Source organism: Spermophilus citellus, assembly GCF_964194105.1.
Source record: "Spermophilus citellus genome assembly, chromosome: 1".
Classification (NCBI taxonomy): domain Eukaryota; kingdom Metazoa; phylum Chordata; class Mammalia; order Rodentia; family Sciuridae; genus Spermophilus; species Spermophilus citellus.
This window is the reverse complement of record NC_138182.1, coordinates 183,903,683-183,924,885: the sequence shown is the minus strand read 5'-3', so window position 1 is coordinate 183,924,885 and position 21,203 is coordinate 183,903,683. Positions and strand designations below refer to the sequence as shown.

At 36.4% G+C, this 21,203-nt stretch overlaps 1 protein-coding gene across 1 annotated transcript in view; it reads left to right on the top strand.

Annotated features, from left to right (window-relative positions):
* Positions 1-21,203, top strand: part of STK32A (serine/threonine kinase 32A) — a gene marked incomplete at its 3' end in the record, with an annotated part of 113,985 nt that overhangs the window by 49,760 nt on the left and 43,022 nt on the right. Inside the window, exon 4 of the mRNA XM_081303817.1 lies at positions 4,932-5,105. Coding sequence (XP_081159943.1) covers positions 4,932-5,105 — 174 coding nt within the window. The remainder of the gene's footprint in view (positions 1-4,931; positions 5,106-21,203) is intronic.

Here is a 21,203-nt window from a genome sequence, read left to right as displayed (position 1 = left end):
TTGTCTTTTATTAGAAAGTTATATAACATTACTAGGTTTTCTTATATGAATCATCCTTGGTCATGGTATGTAATCTTTTTTATATGTTGATGGAGTTAGCTTGCTAATATTTTTTAAAGGATTCTTATTATTAACATAATCGGGGTAAATACTACTTCCCTTGTAGGTTTTTTGGAAGTAATTAAACGTAATAATGCACATGAAGTACCTAGCATGGTATCTGATGCATAGTAAGAGCTAAATTAGTGGGAATAGTGTTAATTGTGCCTTTGACAAAAATATCTTCATTTAATTACCTCATATAAAGTAATAGGGACAACTTTATAAAATAAATTGATTGGGTTAATACCATAGTCCTGCCATATTCGAAGGTGTCATAAGAAAGGTAATTGTAATAGTAGCTAACATTTAATCATTACTTCCTATCTTACAGACACTATTTTAAAGCCCTTTATAAATTGTAACTGACTTCATTTCCCAACAACCCTATGAAGTGTGTGTCATCATATATGAAGACACTAAGGGCTTATGGAATTTGCTTCAGTAATAAAGAGGTTAGGGACCGAGCTGGGATTTGAACACAGGCAATCATGCTCCAGGGCCAGGTTCTTTAACACTGTGCTATGTGCCACACCATGTGCTAGTCACTCTACAAACATTATATCTACATTTTCTACATGGTGCATAAAATTATTCCCAATGTACAGATATCCTCTCTTGACTTTCAGTTTCCTTTAAGAGATTTGCTCCAAATTCACATGTGTGATATGAGATCTGTGTTTAGCCTTTCTATTTTCCTTAGGTATATTTTTAATTGGTTATATCCTTGATGAATCAATTAAGTCATATTTCACAAAACTTCAGAGCTTTTAGAGTTAATCATGCATTTTCTTTTGCTTTGCTAGATGGGAATATCAGAAGTGACTTTTGATCGGGTACAGTTTGAGTAGGGATTTGGGGGAACAGTTACAATATGAAGTAGATCCTTCTAATGTCATGGTTTTCAAGCTTTTTGATTGCAGTCCATAGCAAAAGAATGTACACTTTCATCACAATTCATTAGATATTCTCACAGAGACACCCTGTATTCACAAAAACAAAATTTCATAAATAATATTTACTCTTATGTTGATAGCATTATCCTGTTATTCAGTCTGTTTTCTGTCTTTTAAAAAAATATGCTTGTCACAATGAACCAAACTTGAAAAATCCAGCATTGGAGAATATTGTAGATATCTTCCAATTCTCAGAGTAAGATTTATCTCGAGCTGTTTTCCATAAGACAGCTTGAAGCACATGAGTGACTCTTTGGACTTATTTGAGAACCATTTGATATCTAAAAGTAGAACCTAAAGAACTCAGCCTCACCCAAAGCTTGCTTCTCTTCTTCCTTTCTTTAGTTCATTGGTCAGTTTATTATCCCTTCCCCCCACCCCCACTTTTTAGAGTCTACATTTCAGGCAGTCTGCAGGGTCTGAGCTGTCAGTGTCAGGAAAAGCAGATGTGTACCCTAATCGCCTTGGAAGAGGAGTTGGTCTGAAGGCATACGGGAAGATATTTCCAAATTATGATCAGTTCTGTGAACAAGATGTATGTAGTTGGTAATAACAGACGTATTCAACTTAATATGAGTGTTAGAGAAGACTTATGAGTTTTGAAAGATGAGTGGACAACACCAGGCCATGGACAGCGTTGTGAGGGCAGGCTTAGGTCACAGCACATCATGAGCTTCCAAGGCTGAAGGTGGCATGGACTGCCAGTTGAAATGAAAGGAAAGTCTTCAGTTTAAAGCTGTAAAGATAAATAGGACCAGATAGAATAGGTCCCTGTCATCTTTGGAAAAATTGGAGAGTTTTTGGAGGATGGGTAGTATGATAAAACTCACAATTAAGAAGTGTGGCTGCAGTGTGGAGAATGGATTAGAGAGGCCCAAGATAATATATATGTATATATAGAGAAAGGAGAGGCTGGGGTCGGGAGTGAGCAAGCACAATCTTTATGCTTTTGCAGTGGTCTGGATCAGACATGGTAAAAAAAAGAGTATGAAGTAGGCTGGTGGTCTTTTGTTCATTTTCTCTTTTTTTTACTAATATACTTTGCAATAAATTTCAGGTGCAATGGGACCAGAGTTGTTAATTTTGGAGCTGTCAACTAAGAAATAGATAAACCATGATATAGCATACTAAAAAGCCAAAAAAAAAGTTACATAAATATGACAACTAAGTCTAGGTGATAAATTATTGAGGTAAAAAGAAGCTCTTACTCTTTTATCTAAAATCAGATTATGACATGAATCTGAATATTCTAGGTATCACCAAATTTTGTTACCGCACATATTTTTTGTTGGGTGCAGTTTTGGGAAATAAAATATTTATCTTCTTCTTCTGAAAGCTAAGTATCTGAGATGGAGGGATTCAGGTCTGGTGTGCTTAAAAAAAATGGAGATTTTTAGCAGCCAAACTTGCTTCCATGGCTAAATAAGTTTATATTTATACTGGCCCCAAGGGAAGCATGTTGCCTCTTGCCTTGGCCTCTTCTTTCTTTGATTAATAATCTCCTACATGATGGGACACTGTTATTAACTTGTCACAAGTAGCTCCTCTATCAGTTTATTCTTCAAATTAAAAAAAAAATTGCTTAAGCAAAGTCTCAGTAAAAATGTTTGCTCATTCAGGCTGAATTTAATACTCCCACTATTCCCCTGTAGAGTTTAGTGGAATGAAAGGAGAGAAATCCTCTGATCTGTCACCAGGTTGCTGACCCATACCTGGGGACTTGAGACAATTAATAGCAGGAGGGAGAAGGGAGCAAATCAGACTTGCTCTGTGAGCTAACCCAGTCTGGGTTGGTTGTTTCACTGACAGCTACTTATGCTGGGGCTAGCTCTCTCTTTTTCCTCCTTTTGGTAACCAGCCCTGACCTACTGTACCATTCTACCCTGTCTGCCACCCACCCCAACGACTGCTCACACCTCATGAGCAAGCATGCTTCCTGGTGCTATAGCTGAAAGAAGCCTAATGTCCTGGATATGATTATGTATTTGTCAGCCCAATGTTACTTACTGGAAGACCTGTAGAACACAATGAGCATAATCCATATTGGTGCAGTTGAAAGGATTGCAAACCAAGTTGCCTAGACCCAGCAACTTTCCCATTAGTAAAGATGCCTAGCCAGTAATTACATGGAAATAAAAGATACATTTTTCTAAAAGATGATCCCAAGCATGCATATTTCAAATTTTTACAAAGTACTTTCTGTGTTTCTAAGTTCCCCCAAAGCATAATTTCTGACATCTGTGTGAATCAGTTTTCAGAGGTAAACAAAATTTTGTTTTGTTTTGAACAAGGAAGCATAGGGACTATTAGTCTTCAATAGAATGTGCCCTTCTTATGTTAATGCTCCACTGAATTCCTTGCTGCTTTTTTGTTGTTGCTGCTGTTTGTTAGTAATCCCCTCCTTCTTCAGCACAATGGGAATCATAAAGTAGAAAAATGTACTAAGTACGGTTGTCCCATCAATGATATTCTAGCTATTTCCTAAGCAAAGAATTCATCACTGGGAATTAATGTGCATCCCTGTGTACTGCTTTCAGTCACTTAATTCTTTAATTCAAACAAAACTTTAAAATATGATGTAAGTGACATTATGTAAAAACAAAAATGTCAAAACAGTGCTGATAGAGAGAATTTCATTGTGACTAGAAATCATGTCTGTGCTTTGAGCAAAACAGAGCAAATCATCACATAGGAATGGGTTTTTACAAGAGGCTCTTTGCACAAAGCAGAGTCTGTTCTCCTCTCTGCATGTCTCATTTCCTCTTGTAGGCCCTCTGCCTCACGCTTCTTCAGGTGGGAAGCTCATGTTTGGACATACATCCTGCTTAAAACCCTGCAGTGACTCCCCAGAACCTACAGACTCATTTATGTGCTCCTGTCACAGGGCGATCTTCTCTGCCAGACTCATGCTTCTTGATCAATACCTGTTGTTTGAACAAATTCAAATGGTTTTCTTTTCCCCACCCACTGAGGTTCCCTCCCCCATGTGTGCTTGAATACATGCTATTTTCCTGTTTCAAAATTCACTTTTGCACCTGGAAAACCCTCTGGCTCTACCACTTGTTTGGTTTCTGACCTTATGCGAGGCACTTAAACTTTACTGCACCTTGATTACCTTGTATGAGAGTGAGAGCATGACAGTGATGTGGAGTCCAGCTAAGGAAATGCTTGCTGAGTGCTTCAGAGCCAGCTCCATCACAGACACTCAGCAAAACATCAGGAGATGTTACCTGGATTTTTTTTTTTTTTGTCAGTTTTATTAATCACTATCTCTCAAAATTTAGCTCAGGTTTTATCTTTGGTGACAAACTTGCCTTAAATCCCCATCCCAAAGACTAAATTATTTTCTTGTACTGTTCACCATACTTTTATTGCTCCTTTTTTACAACAATCTTTTTCTTATTATTAATATGGACATGGTTTGTTATCACATTGGTGGGCAGCAAAGTTGTTATTATGGGAAAATGGGCACAAGAATGGCTTAAGGAGGCCTTGTAACTCATATTATGTGGACCTCCTGTGACAGTATGGTTAGGATATGAAAAATATGTAGATTAAGGGGGCTCTCCTTATTTCCTGGGTTTTATAGTGATGTAAACCAGTTAATGAGTGCTTACTATATGCTGAGCCTGATAATAATATTATACTTACCCTATTTGTTCTTCACTATGATCAAATATGGTGGACATTCTTATTTTCATTTTCTCAGGAAGAAACTGGAACCCAAGGTCATGGAGCTTGTGATAGACCATTTACTCCCAAAGTCTGAGCTCTCAGCTCAAGAACATTCTGCTCTGATCTCTAAGGTCTCCTTTGCCTCTGGAACTCCTCAGTGTGTAAAGATATTTGATGCTTCCTTTTCTAATGCCATTTCAGGTATTCTTTCCAAGATGAAGAGGACATGTTCATGGTGGTGGACCTCTTACTTGGTGGGGACCTGCGTTACCACCTGCAGCAGAACGTTCGCTTCCAGGAAGACACAGTGAAGCTCTTCATCTGTGAGCTCGCCATGGCCCTGGACTACCTGCAGAGTCAGCGCATTATTCACAGGTCAGTCAAATCCCAGGAGATAGCCTGGAACTAAATGCACAGCAGAGAATCTATAACCTGATACATTTCAACAAATCCTGCAGTGTTCATTTAATTCATACAACAGTCCACTGATGATGGTTAATTGTCCCCATTTTGCAGAATTAAAAAAAAAGCTGAGCATATAGAGCTTAATTTGTTTAAGAACACAGTAAATTACAAGATGAGATTCAAGGATTACTGGTACTTTGTTATAACTAAGCCTAATGGAGAGGAGAAAAGGTGACATGTAGGAAGTTGAATACCTAACGAATTAATTTAAATAGAAGTGGAGGAAAGAAATAGGATGGGAAGAGAGAAAATTCTTTGGGGACAAAATTTGTCATGCCCCCTGTATTATGCCCTGTATATTAGGTCTCTCTCTTAACATGTGTACTGCAAAAAGAAGCAGCCAGAACAATGTTTCCTGCACTTGGGGCCTTTGTGATAAGAAACACATGAGCAACATAAGAAGATATAAACCCACAGGGGTGATAGGGAGAAATGGATAAGCTTCACCTTTGTAAAGAAAGTAGTAGTTTTAATGATAATTTCATATGTGGTATCCCACTTGATCTCTAAAATAATCTGTGATAAATGATCAGAGAAGAAATAGATAGACCAGTATTAACTGTGAGAAAACCATGATTCGTAGAGTAATTATCACCCAGGCATATTTATAAGCAATGTGAACCTAATCATCAAATCAGCCACAGATTTACTGAGACTTAGTATGTGCCAGGCACCACTAGGTACTTTACTACATCATTTTATTAAATCCTTAAGCCTCAGAAAGGACTCCATATTTCATTATAGTTTCCCCATTTTACAAAGAAACTGTGGCTCATAGATTTGCCAGATTAACAAATGGTACTGCCAGTATTTAAACCTAAATCTCTGACTCTGAAGTCAGAGCTCTGTTATACCAATTTGCATTAATTACACGTATGAAATACATGCTTTGAGTAAAAGATCAGCACATGTAACCGCCACTGTCTTCTCTCATTTTGTAAAAAATATCTCTGAGTTTTTAGGCACAATTATATGTTATTTAACAGAAATTTAGCTGGATAAAATATTTGACCACCATCACTTGATATTTATCTATAATTTACCTGACTTAGTACAGAGTCTTCATGTGAAGATGTAGCACCACATCACACTTTGTATGCGGGCACCGTGAACAAATCTTTTTTTTTTTTTTTTTTTTACCTTGACCCTAGACACTTAAGTAGTTGTTTAATTTTCCATCTTTGGAAGAGGCTATTTGTATTGGAAATGTGCTCAGGCAACAGTTAAATGGAAAGCAGACCAGTTAATCAGGCAGGATCTCGGAAATGAATTTGCACACCTGGTGTTTTGTCAATAACCGGAAATCTTGTTTGCAAGCTTTCTCTTTCTCCTGTCCGGGCCCTCTGGTCCTTCATAGATCTTTCTGAAGTCTGTGGCGTCCCTTCCAGAACCTCCACACTCATTTATCCTCCCAAAGGTGCCAGTCACAATTGGGCTGCTGACATCAAAGACATCAGAAAGGAGACAGTGACCGTGAGAAGCCTGCAAGGCCTTAGACTGCCTTCTGGCTTGCTCCTTGCTCTGATTTGAATTCATGTCTTCTTTCTTTAGTCTTCATTTTCTCTGTTATCACAAGTTAAGATGCTCTGAGCATTTTATCTTGTATTCAAAAGGATATTTCAAGAAGATTTCAGGAGGGAAAAAGAAAACCAGAACACTTGATACAGTTTTCACTCTCAGGAGTTTACCAATATCAAATACTGTTTTCTCTCTGCAATAGCCCCAAAGAAAATAAAATATTTGGGAATCAACCTAACAAAAGAGATGAAAGATATCTACAATGAAAACTAGAGAACACTAAAGAAAGAAATTGAAAAAGACCTTAGAAGATGGAAAGATCTCCCATTTTCTTGGCTAGGCAGAATTAATATTGTCAAATGGCCATACTACCAAAACAACTATACAGATTCAATGCAATTCCTATTAAGGTTCTGATGATGTTCTTTGTAGAAACAGAAAAAAGCACTCATGAAATTTATTTGGAAAAATAAGAGGCCCAGAACAGCCAAAGCAATCCTCACAAGAAAAGTAAAGCAGGAGGCATCACAATACCAGACCTTAAGATATGCTACAGTGCTATGATAACAAAAACAGCATGGAACTGGCCCCCAAACTGACATGAAGATGTGGTACAGAATAGAAGACACAGAGAAAAACTCACATAAATACTAGACAAAGGCACCATAAACATACATTGGAGAAAATATAGCCTCTTCAATGAGTATTGTTGGAAAAACTGGAAATCCATATGTAATAAAAAGAAGCTAGACCCCATCTCTCATCCTGCATAAAACTCAAAGTGGATCAAGGACCTAGGCATTAGACCAGAGACCCTGCATCTACTAGAAGAAAAAGTAGGCCCAACTCTCCATCATGTTAGCATAGGAACCGAATTCCTCTCCCTCACTCTTTATTGCTTACATCATCTTTTTGCCATGTAAGTCAGAAACCAAGGTTAACTTCCTGTTCCTTACCCTTTACATACTCATAGGTCTTAATTAGTGTCTGTCTTCAAAGGGCCTTTTTGTACTAAAATGTCTCCTTTCTAGGGCGAATAAAAAAAGAAAACACAGTGACATTTTAAATGCTGTGTTAAAATAATGAGACATCCTTCTAGGGTCACAGATGATTCAGGAGTATTTCTATTGCCATACTCCACCTCCTGTGAGTGATATTTTATAACCTATCATAGCATCTTGTACCTCTCCTGAGGAGTTCTGACCTTTTTGGTGTATAATTACTTAATTCATTTGTCTCCTGTAATAAATTGTAAACTATGATTTAAGTATGTGTGTGTAGCTTTCCATTATAATACCAGGTTGTGTCAATTGAACACTGGCTGAATCACATGCATGATTGACTAATAGTCTAGGCTTATAAATAATAAAGACAACCTTAAAATACAGTACATTAAGGACAAAGATTTCAGACCTACCATGGTCTTTACATTGGGTAATCATATAATTTACCTTTTAATCTAGGGTAGTTCTGAAAGCTAAAGAGGGTGCTATTATTAATGCTAGGAAGACAATCAAAACTCCTGAATTTTCTGGGCTATTCAGGATGTATATCATCATTATCCAGGCTTTTCATGACACCAGTCCACATAGACATTTAAATTCTGATACTAGAAATCAATTTGATGACATGTCAGTTTGAAATGGTGTCAGATGGCTTGGGAAAAAAAAAAAAAACTAAGCATGTACACAGTAAAATAAGCAGTACTCTTTATCTAAGGTATGATAATAATGGTGGCATTCTGAGGCCAGGGCTCATAGAGCAGAGTTAAAAGCAGAAAGAGCAGTATAGAGGATATACACGCTTCTGAGTACTAAAGTCTCCTAACAAAATATTTCTTTATTATCACAACAAATATTTATTTATCTAAGGATGTTTTATGATATATAATAAAAATTTTTCAAGGGATATATTAAAACCTTCAAAAAATAGCAAAGTTAATACTGTTTGATTGAGATAACAAAACAATGTATCTTTCAGTTACTTAGAAGACTAGATTGTAAAACACACCCTGAGTTTCATAGCAGATGAGTAAATGGAAAAAAAAGAATAAATTCCCCAGGTGAGGAGAGACCGTCTACATACCACTGCAGATCTAAAATGTGGGACTTCTAGCCAGGCGTGGTGGCCAATGCCTGTAATCTCAGCATTTTAGTAGCCTGAGGCAGAAGGATTGCAAGTTCAAAGCCAGGCTTAGCAACTTAGCAAGGGCCTAAGCAACCAGTGAGACCCTGTCTCTAAATAAAATACAGAAAAACGAAGGGATGGGGTCCTGGTTCAATGGTGAAGCACCCCTGGGTTCAATCCCTAATGATGACGGTGATGATGATGATAATAATAATAATAAAATGTTGAAATTCTGAAGTTCAGAGGATAAACTATTTGGCCTCTGGACATGGCAGAAGATTTCAGAATTATCTACAAGCAGTAAGTGAATGTGGTAAGGGGCAGGAGCAGCAATACACTGCACTTTATTAAGGGCTTCCTGGATATCAGCTACCCACTAAGCACTTGTCAGTAATTTCCTTCATTCTTCCCACAACTTCAGGAGGTTGATGGTGTTGTCAATGAAACTCTGGTTTTGAGAAATTAAGTATCTCACCCAAGGTGGCTTGGCTAGTAGGTAGAGTGAGGTTCATTGAGGAGAGAAAGAGCTCTTAACCACTCTGTACCCTACTGATGTTGAGGGCTTAAGAAGTCTTTTACCCAAATGTCCAGCTTGTTTTTCTAAAATACCATAGGTCCTGTTTTTGACATAAATTCCAATTGTGACAAAAATAAGGATTTGTTTAATTTTGTTTGCAGATTTTTTAATCTACAGATTTGACTTTAGTGTTTTTAATATATGTAGAATGTTCAGGTAATTTTCATCAACTTCAGAATCTTTTCTATAGTTACTAAAGGTAGAGCTTGCATAATAAACATTAATTTTGAATTGTACAAGTAGACAATTTCCTTGTTAGTCAAGGAGTCAAACATTTTGTGTGTGTGTGTGTGTGTGTGTGTGTGTGTGTGTGTGAGCACAGTTTGAAAATAAGCCTGACTTTCTTAAGTGTTTCCGGTTTCTAGTTGAATATCCCCCTTTGCGTACATTAAATCAGTGAGTGAAGGCTTTAAAATGTGGACAAAGTTATTATTTGCTTTTATTAAAAAATAAGAAAAACAAAATTAATTCCTCTGAGGATAGTACTATTTGATTTGATTGCCACAGCATCCCTGATGAATAATCTGATGGAAACTAATTATTATGGTTCAAAAACAAATTTGTATTCATTCCCTTGTCAGATGTTAGGGACTCGATTATGATTTTAAGATAATGAGATGAATTGTGTAGGATCATTATTAGTAAGTCATCTTGGATCAAAATACCATACGAGTAGAGTAGATGGTTGACTGTTTTTCTAAGAATTACCCCACTCTAATGAAGTTATAACTCACCATTTTCTAAATCTCTATAGGAATGAGATAAAAATCCAACTAGGCAATTCATGTAAATAATTGCAGTACAACAGAGACAATTGCAAAAATTTTATGTCCCATTGATGGCAAAAATGTTAAAGAGGAACAAAAGAAAATTTTTCATTGTCAAGAAAAACACAGGATCCTGATTGTACTTATCACCTTTGTCTTCTGTGCTATAACCAAGGAACCAGTGATTGATACTCAGATCCATCAAGGAGCCTCTGTAAGATACAGACAGAAATTAATCCCCACACATTGCCTCTCAGACTAAAGTACTACTTGTGAGAGATTTCTATCATTCTGCTAGAACTTAATACTTTTGACAGTGAAGGAAAATAAAGAAACAATGCTTCTATCTTAAGTATTTGTGCAAAAACTATTTATTGAGCAGCTATGTGCCAGATATGTTCTCAGTGCTGAGATTCCACTGATGAGCAAGACAGAGAATGTCTCTCAGTTGATAGCACCATAGCTTGATAAGTAATCAAACAGTTCAACTGAATATGAGAAAGGTTTTAAAATTTTGTACATGTGCTATAAAGAATATGAGTGGTCATGCGTCCATCCTGAGTTGTATGTACCCACACACACATTACTCACAGTTGCTTCTTCACAAAGTCATGGTTGCACTTCTAATTGTTGCCTCTGAACCACAGTATTCTTTATAAAATATTTTCCTAAAGTTTGCCTTTGCCTCTGACCCACTGCATGGTAGGGATTATATTTCACTCATGTTTTAAAACCCAGAATTTAGCATAGTATCTGAACCAGATGGTTGCTGGATAATTCAGTGACAGAAGAAATGAATGAATGTACTGGTGACCCATGGGTGAGTGTAGAAGGCAAAAGTTGCTGTGGATGATGTTTTCTGCAGCAAATTCTTGATTTCTTTCACATATTTCTCTGTCCATGCTGCCTTTTCTCCATGCTCTATTTGTTTTGGATCTTGTATGACAAATTACCACAAATCTTACTGATTTAACCCACAGTTTTTAGCTCCCAATTTCATTGGTTTAGGAGGCCTGGCACAGTTTAGCTAGATTAGAGAATCCAACTACCATGTTCCTTCCAGGTGTTCGCCAGAACTGAGTTCTCTTCTAAAGACTGGACTAGGCAAGTTCAGGCAGGATATTGACAGAATTAATTTCCTATGTCTGTAGAACTCAGAGCAGCTTATCTGATTAAATTCAACAAGGAAACAATGACTCTAGTCTTGAGCTGACTAGCACAATAGAGTGTATATCCTTAAATAATGGCATTAATATTATATAATGTAACTCAATTACTAAAGTGACCCTGCATTACATATGTCATACAGTGTTGGTTAGAAGCAAGCCACAGAACCAGCCCATACTAAGGGGCCATGACTTATGCAGGGCATTAACAACAAGAGATAGAGATCATGGAGTCACCATAAAGTATGTTTGCCACATATCCTCTTTGACCTGTGATGGAGAAGTGAGGAGGTTTGATGTTCTCAGTGCTGAGGTTACACTGATGAGCAAGACAGAGAATGTCTCTGAGTTGAGATCATGGAGTAGAGATCATGGAGTCACCATAAAGTATGTTTGCATCCATTTTCTCTTTGACCTGTGATGGAGAAGTGAGGAGGTTTGATGAAGGGATCAGAAATGATTCTTTCATGCCTAAGCCTCTAGGATGGTTTTCTTTAAGCTGTCTGAGGACAGTCTTCAAAGTGTGATCTCATGGCTTCTCTGCTCTCTATCCCATAGCCACTCTCCTATGAGGAGGCTGCAGACTGGAATGAATTGTCTAAGGAGCATGTGACCGTGAGGTGTGACAAACAGCCATTAGCACATTTACTAATCAAGGATCATTGGCAATTCAGCCGTGAACTAAAATAATGTTTGTTTTCCAAATAAGTATTTGTCAACCAACTTCTTCAGTTTATTACAGGCAGAGATCTGGGCTGGGATTGCACCTTTGCCTCTGACCCATGGACACTGTAGTATCTCAGTAGTCATATTGTATTTTCTCCAGATGATAATTTGTAGAAAGAAATAAGGTCTTTCTGAAGCAAATCATTTTAGTCAGTGATCATTGAGTGACAGATGGGCTGCTAATGAATGAAATTGCCAACACGTGACACCCCAGCTCTCTGAAGCCTTTGGAAATGAGTCATCTGGTGAGATGTTTTTCTAAATCCTGAAGGCATTACTTCTTTCAGCTCATCAATATTTTTTAGCCATTTAATTTTTATCACAACATGCACATGTCATTGCATCCATGACTTAACAAGAGCTATCATTGGTTGGAAATATACCAAGAAGTAGGCACTATGCTAATAGAGAGATATTGCACATGTTGCCTAGTTTGAAAGTCGACAATGAGGTTAATATATATGGGGTCAAATTCAAATGTGAAGTCCTCTTCTAAATACTGACTTCCTTAGTTCCACCCTCATGAATATAACATAACCTCAAGAAGGGATGAGCTGTTTACCTAATTGCAGCAAACTATATTTTTAGTCGAAATGTGTTGTATTGAATTGTGCCCACTTTAAAAAAGGACATATTGAAGTCCTAATCCCCAGTTCCTTAAAGTGTGACTCTTTGGAAAATAAGGTCGTTACAAAAATAATCAAGTTAAACTAAGATCATTAGAGTGGACCCTGGTTCAGCATGAGTGATGTTCTTCTATATATGTTCTTCATATACACATGGGGAAGATGCTGTGAAGAGGCCGAGGAAGATGGAGGAGTAGAGTGACATGCTTATGAGCCAAAGAACACCGAAGATTTCCAGAAGAAAACAGTGGAAACTGGAAGCAGCAAGGGAGGACCCTCTCTTCATCTTTCAGAGGGAGCATGACCCTGTAGACACCTTGCTTTAGGTCTAGCTGTGCTGAGAACTGTGAGACAGTAAAATCCTGGATATTTTTGAGTTAGGCAGTATGTGCTTCTTTGTTACAGCAGCCAGGGCAAACTAATACAATATTTTAAAATAATTTTCTTGGCTTCTAGGATTTCAAACTTTGCTTCTCTGGCAGGTTCTACTGAGGCCATCTTCTGTTTCCACTTCCAATTTACTCCTTCTGATATATTATCAGATGGGAGACACAATAACATTTGTTAGAATTGTTTGTAAAATTGGAGTTACCTAAGAGAATATTCAGTAAATGAAGCTGAGCTTTCATGGACAGTAACCTATTTCAGGTTGCCCTGGGACTCTTTGCTTGTTCTTGTATTTTAGATTTGGTAAGGTATTTGAAATATATCAGATATTGTGGCTTTTTTTTAATACCGTTTCTTTGGTTCATGGTGTTTTTTTTTTGTTTTTATATATTGTATAGAAGGATAAATCTTTTTCAAGTAACTAAAGTGATATGCTCATTATGAGGAAATTAGAAGTTTGAAATGATGACAGATTATGTGGTTACTGGTGGCGAGTGTGTCTGCCTGATGTTTTCTTTCTTCCTTTCAGCATATTGATAATACTTGAGGCCTTTTACAGTGAAATATCAGATTTGGATTTCAGGCTACAACCTTCCTTCTGTGGAATAGTTAAGAAACTGCCCTTTCCTTTTGTTGCATTAAGTCTTCTCTTCAGTGTGTCACAAGCCTTTGCAATTGCTCCCTTTTTCCTACTCCTGTAGCAGAAGGGCCACTTGAGCCTCAGAAACAAAACGCAGTGCACTAATGAGGGCATTAAGTTGATGTGTTCTATTCAGCACCTGCTCCCAGCCTGCGGAATAATGAATGAGCATGGATTACACACTGTGAAAACAGGAGAATCTGCCTTCTTTGTGTTAGGCAGTTTCAAAAGGGCCTTGAAACTGTGCTTGTCACACAAGGCCACCCACTTGGGAAAACCCACCATGAAAAAGGCAAAGAACTAACTGCTTGTTTAAGGTTAACATTGAACTAGATTACACTGGATTTCAATAATATCCATAAGGTTAAAAATATAATTAGTAGGCAACCTGTGACTTGTTCCAAATGAAGTTTTACTTTGCACAGCATGCATCTTAATATAAATCATGTTTCATTCTTTCAGGTTTACTGATTTAACACAAGGTATTGACCACATAGGTGTGAGCCAGGTACTGGCTCTGAATAGAGGTTTGAAAAACAAAAGCATGACTTTGTCCTCTTGGACCTAACAATTTAGTTGAAGAGATAAGACAATGAACAAGGAAACAAATACTAAGAAACATGTTAATTATGTGTTGTGTTTTATGCTTTATGGGGAAAAAAATCAAGGATCTAAGAGAGCACAGGTTTGGAAGTGGAGGTACTCCAGCATTATGTTTGAAGGGGTCCTGGTTAAGGAACCGGCATCTGAGCCAAACATGGAAGCATCTAGTATGGAAGTTTATCATGTCCTGGGCAGAACAGAGGGTAAAGTTGGACACCTGGGAGAAGCCACAGGACCTCAGTCAGATTATGTCACTCATTCAAGCTAATACTGGGCACAATCTTGCTTCCTGTTTGTGCTTTATTGGAATGCAGAGCTTGCAGGGAAGGGTATGCAATTGAATTTGCTATCAGGTTGGAGAGGAGTACTGCATTCACAGTGGATGGTAAGTAAATAAGGATGAGAAGGGTAGAAAATGGCATCCATTAGCTGTTCTGGACCCTGGGGCAAGGACCAACTGTAAGATGGCTAGTGTACCTTGCTTACCTTGTTTAAGAGATGTTTTTCATGGGAAAGGCTGGATAGCAAATGTTTTAGATTTCAAAGGCCCTGTGGTCTCTGTCATAAACCCATCAACATGGCAAAGAGTGAAAGCAGCTGGAGACAATAGGTCAATAAATGAGTATGACTGTGCTCCAATAGAACTAAAATAAGGTTGTGAGAAAATAATATTGAATAAAGTAGGTAAAGGGGCCTAGCCTGTTTTCTCATGCTTAGTAAATGAAACCTATCATTATTATGTCATAACCATTCGGTGAGAGTTGAAATATCTATTCATCATTTAAATCTTCAGTTTATCCTTGGTATCTCACTATCTAGCTCTTCCTATATTGGACACTTGTCTAATTATTTGTTCAATAGTTTTAAAATTTTATTTATTTGTTCTAATTTGTTATACATGAGAGCAGAATGTGTTTTACTTCATAGTACACAGATGGAGCACAATTTTTTATTTCTCTGGTTGTACACAAAGTACAGTCACACCATTCATGTCTTCATACATGTACTAGGGCAATGATGTCCATCTTATTCCACCATGCTTCCTCCTCCCATGTTCCTTCCCCTTTGGCCTATCTAAAGTTCCTCCATTCCTCCCATTCCCTCCAACCCCCATCATGGATCAGAATCCACATATCAACATATGCCTTTGGTTTTGGGAATTGGTTTACTTAGCATAATATCCTCCAACTCCATCTATTTACCTGCAAGTGCCATGATTTTATTCTCTTTTAATGCTGAGAAATATTCCACTGTGTATATATACCATAGTTTCTTTATCTGTGCATCTATTGAAGGGCATCCAGGTTGGTTCCACAATTTAGCTATTATGAATTGTGCTGCTATAAACACTGATGTGGCTGCATCACTGCAGTATGTGATTTTTAAGTCTTTTGGGTATAATCCGAGAAGTGGGATATAGCTGGGTCAAATGGTGGTTCCAGTCCCAGTTTTCCAAGGAATCTCCATACTGCTTTCTACATTGGCTGCACCAATTTGCAGTCCCACTAGCAATGTCTGAGTGTACCTTTTCCCCCACATCCTTGCCAACACTTATTGTTGTTTGATTTCATAATAGCTGCCATTCTGACTGGAGTGAGATGATATCTTAGAGTAGTTTTGATTTGCATTTCTCTAATTGCTAGAGATGTTGAAGATTTTTTCATATATTTGTTGATTAATTGTTTATCATCGTCTGAGAAGTGTCTGTTCAGTTCCTGAGCACACTTATTGATTGGGTTATTTGTTTGTTTGTTTTGGTGTCAAGTTTTTTGAGTTCTTTCTATATCCTAGAGATTAGCGCTCTATTTTATGTGTGTGTGTGGTAAAAATTTGCTCCCATTCTATAGGCTCTTTCTTCATCTCACTGATTGTTTCTTTTGCTGAGAAGAACCTTTTCAGTTTGAATCCATCCCATTTGTTGATTCCTGATTTTATTTCTTGCACTACAAGATTCTTGTTAAAGAAGTCAGGGCATAATCCGACATGATGAAGATTTAGGCCTACTTTTTCTTCTATCAGGCACAGGGTCTCTGATCTAATTCCTAGGTCCTTGATCCACTTTGAGTTGAGTTTTGTGCATGGTGAGAGATAAGGGCTTAATTTCATTTGCTGCATATGGATTTCCAGTTTTCCCAGCATCATTTGTTGAAGAGTCTGTCTTTTCTCCAATATATGTTTTTGGTGCCTTTGCCTAGTATGAGATAACTGTATTTAGGTGGGTTTGTCTCTGTGTCTTCTATTCTGTACCATTAGTCTACCTGTCTGTTTTAGGGCTAATACCATGCCATTTTTGTTACTATTGCTCTTTAGTATAGTTAAATGTCTGGTATAGTGATGCCACCTGCTTCACTCTTCCTGCTAAGGATTGCTTTGATTATTCTGGGTCTCTTATTTTTCCAGATGAATTTCATGATTGCTTTTTCTGTTTCTATGAGTAATGTCATTGGGGTTTGATTGGAATTGCATTAAATCTGTATAGTACTTTTGGAAGTATGGTCAATAGTTCTAATGGTAGTATTAATTCTTCCTATCCAAGAACAAGGGAGCTCTTTCCATTTTCTAAGGTCTTAAGTTCTTTCTTTAGCATTCTCTAATTTTCATTGTAGAGGTCTTTCACCTCCTTCCTTAAGTTGATTCTCAAGTATTTAATTTTTTTTTGAGGCTGTTGTAAATTGGGTAGTTTTCCTAGTTTCTCTTTCAGAGATTTGTCACTGATGTACAGAAATGCCTTTGATTTATGAGTGTTGATTTTATATCTTACTGCTTTGCTGAATTCATTTATTAGTTCTGGAAGTTTTCCGGTGTAGTTTTTTGGATCCTCTAGGTATAGAATCATGTCATCAGCAAATAGTGATAGTTAGAGTTCTTTTTCCTATCCACATCCCTTTAATTTCTTTCATCTGTCTAATTGCTCTGGCTAAAGTGTCAAGAACTATGTAAAATAGAAGTAGTGAAAGAGGGAATTCCTGTCTTGTTCCAGTTTTTAGAGGGAATGCTTTCAATTTTTCTCCATTTAGAATGATGTTGGCCTGGGGCTTAGCATAGATAGCTTTTACAATGTTGAGATATGTTCCTATTATCACTAGTTTTTATAGTGTTTTTAACATGAAGGGGTGCTGTAATTTGTCAACTGCTTTTTCCTCATCTATTGAGATGATCATAAGATTCTTGTACTATCTTTTTACTATGATTTTGTATTCTATTTGCCAGAATTTTATTGAGAATTTTTGCATCTATGTTCATTAGAAATATTGGTCTGAAGTTTCCTTCTTGATGTGATGTTGCCTAGTTTTGGAATCAGAGTGATATTGGCCTCATAGAATACGTTTGGAAGTACTCCCTCTTTATCTATTTCATGAAATAATTTGAAGAGTAGTGGTATTAGTTCTTCTTTAAAGATCTTGTAGAACTCAGTTGTGTATCCATCCAGTCCTGGGCTTTTCTTGGTTGGTAGGCTTCTGATGCTGTCTTCTATTTCATTGCTTGAAATTGATGTTTAAATTGTGTATATTATCCTGATTCAAATCATATGATTCTAGAAATTTGTTGATGTCTTTGATATTTTCTATTTTATTAGAGTACAAATTTTTAAAATAATTTCTACTTATCTTCTCTATTTCTGTAGTGTCTGTTGTGATATTTCCTTTTTCGTCATGATTTTAGTAATTTGAGTTTTCTCTCTCCTTCTCTTCATTAACATGGCTAAGGATTTATCAATTTTATTTATTTTTTTCAAAGAACCAACTGTTTGTTTTGTCAATTTTTCCATTTGTTTCTTTTTTTCACTTTCATTGATTTCAGCTCTGATTTTATTTATTTCCTGTATTCTACTACTTTTGGTGTTGATTTCTTCTTTTTCTAGGGCTTTGAGATGTAATGTTAGGTCATTTATTTGTTGACTTTTTTTCTTTTAAGGAATGAACTCCATGCATTGAATTTCCTCTTAGTACTGCTTTCATAGTGTCCCAGAGGTTTTGATATGTTATGTCATTATTCTCATTTATCTCTAAGAATTCTTAAATCTCCTCTTTGATGTCTTCTGTAATCCATTATTCAATAGAATATTATTTAGTCTCCAGGTGAAGGAGTAGCTTCTATTTTTTATTTTATCATTAATTTCTAATTTCATTCCGTTATGATCTGATAGAATGCAGAGTAGTATCTCTACTTTTTTGTATTTGCTAAGAGTTGCTTGGTGGCATAATATATGGTCTATTTTAAAGAACAATCCATTTTCTCCTGAGAAGAAACTGTATTCACTCATTGATGGATGAAATAGTCTATATTGTCTATTAAGTCTAAGTTATTGATTGTTTATTGAGTTCTATAATTTCTTTGTTTCAATTTTGTTTGGAAGATCTATTCAGTGTTGAAAGAGGTGGGTTAAAGTCACCCAGTATTATTGTGTTGTGGTCTGTTTGATTCTTGAAATTGAGAAGTTTATTTGATGAATGTAGATGCTCCATTGTTTGGGATATATATATTTATAATTGTCATGTCTTGTTGATGTATGGTTCCCTTAAGCAGTATGAAATATCCTTGTTTATCCATTTTGATTAACTTTGGCTTGAAATCTAGTTTATTTGATAAGAGGATGGAAACCCCTGCTTGCTTACGGAGTCTACGTGAGTGGTATGTTTTTTCCCAATCTTTCATCTTCAGTCTGCCGATGTTTTTTCCTATGAGGGAGTCTCTTGAATGCAGCATATTGTTGGGTCTTTTTTAAATCCAATCTGCCAGTCTATGTCTTTTGATTGATGAATTTAATTCATAACATTCAGAGTTATTATTAAGACATGATTTGTATTCCGGGTCATTTTTGATTATTTTTGGTTTTTAATTTGACTTGGTTTCTTCTTTGATTGTTTTTTTTTTCTTTAGTGTAATACCTCCTTTTGCTGATTTTCATTGTTGTTTTTCATTTCCTCCTTGTGAAATATTTTGCTGAGGATGTTCTGTAGCGCAGGCTTTTAGCTGTAAATTCTTTTTACTTTTGTTTATCATGGAAGGTTTTTATTTGATCTTCAAATATAAAGCTTAATTTTGCTAGATGTAAGATTCTTGGTTGGCATTAATTTTCTTTCAGAGCTTGGTATGTATTATTTCATGCTCTTCTAGCTTTGAGGGTCTGGGTTGAGAAATCTACAGAGATCCAAATTGGTTTCCTCCTATATGTAATCTGATTCCTTTTTCTTGTGGCTTTTAAAATTCTCTCCTTATTCTGTATGCTAGGCATTTTGTGCCTTGGTGTAGGTCTGTTATTATTTTGTACCTTTGGTGTCCTATAAGATTCTTCTATTTGATATTCCAATTCATTCTTCTTGTTTGGAAAATTTTCTGATATTTTTTTCATTGAAGAGATTGTTCATTCCTTTGGTTTATGACTCTATGCCTTTCTCTATCCCAATAATTCTTAAATTTGGTCTTTTCATATTATCTCATAATTCTTTAATGTTCTGTTCATGGTTTCTTACCATCTTCACTGTGTTGTCAACTTATTTTTAAGATACATATTTTCATTGTCTGAAGTTCTGTCTTCCAAGTCATCTAATTTGTTGGTGATGCTTTCTATTGATTTTTTTTTATTGTTCAATATTTTTAAAAGTTAGTTAAGGGGCTAGGATTGTGGCTCAGTGGTAGAGTGCTTGCCTAGCATCTGTGAGAGACTGAATTCGATCACCAGCAACACATATATATTAAATCAATAAAATAAAGATATAAAAAAGTAGTTAAAATAATTACTATGTGCCCAATGTTATACTGAGAGCTTTATATATTTTATTTAACTAGTAAATTTTAGAGCTAGAATTTTAACCTGGGTCATCTGACTACAAAGCCCTTACTCAATCTCTACCATCTACTTCTTCTCAAATGAACTTAAAAATCCTGGGCTGGATGGGACCACTTGTATTTAAGATAGTTGTCAACATAACTCTGTGTATACTGAATGTTAGGTTGTTTATTACTAAAATATATACTTTTGTATATGATATATAAGGAAATCATATTAAACATATTTATAAAATTAGTACACACACTCCATATAGTATAGCATACTCAGAACTCATGTGTATATATTACTCTGTATAGTGTCCATATATTAGTCTTGCCATACCAGTTGTAAAACTGCTACAATATTACGGCAAGATTGCAATAAATCACCAAGTCAATCTTAAAGCAGGAGACGGAAACTTTATTCACCAGCTGGCAGTTCCGATCCACCAGCTGGAGGGCCATGGTTGAGGTGCAAGTCTACATCCTTCAACTCCCCCTCCCAGGGTTTTAGTGTACCTTTTATAGTCCAAAACCATATTAATCATAAGTGCCTGTTGCTATGATTCATAAACAAATGTCATGAGATCTTAAATGATAAGCAGAAAGGGAAGTGGGCCAAACCTAGTTGAGTACAAATTAAAGAGTGGTTACTAATATCTAGAAAATCAATCTCTGACAGGGTACATTGTCCAAGAAAATGGGAACCAAAGAGAGAACAATTTTACATTGTATAGGAATTGCCATTTTGTGTTGCCAAATATGCTATGCTAAGCAACTGTTAATGGGTACAGAGGAGTGGTGTTCCCATGAGAGAAGCATTTCTTTTCTTTTTTTTTTTTATTGTTCAAGACAATACAATGATCTTAACATATCATACATTTGATTCAAATAGGGTATGAATTCTCATTTTTCCACGTATACAGATTGCAGGATCACATTGGTTATACAGGGAGAAGCATTTCTTACATGACGTGGAGTCTCAGGGCAAAATGGAGTCTGTTTGGTCATTGCCCATATAGCTGGTCCATAACAGCAATACACTTGTATTATCTCCCTCAATTCATCACCTAAAGTGCTGACTCCTGACCTGCAGGGA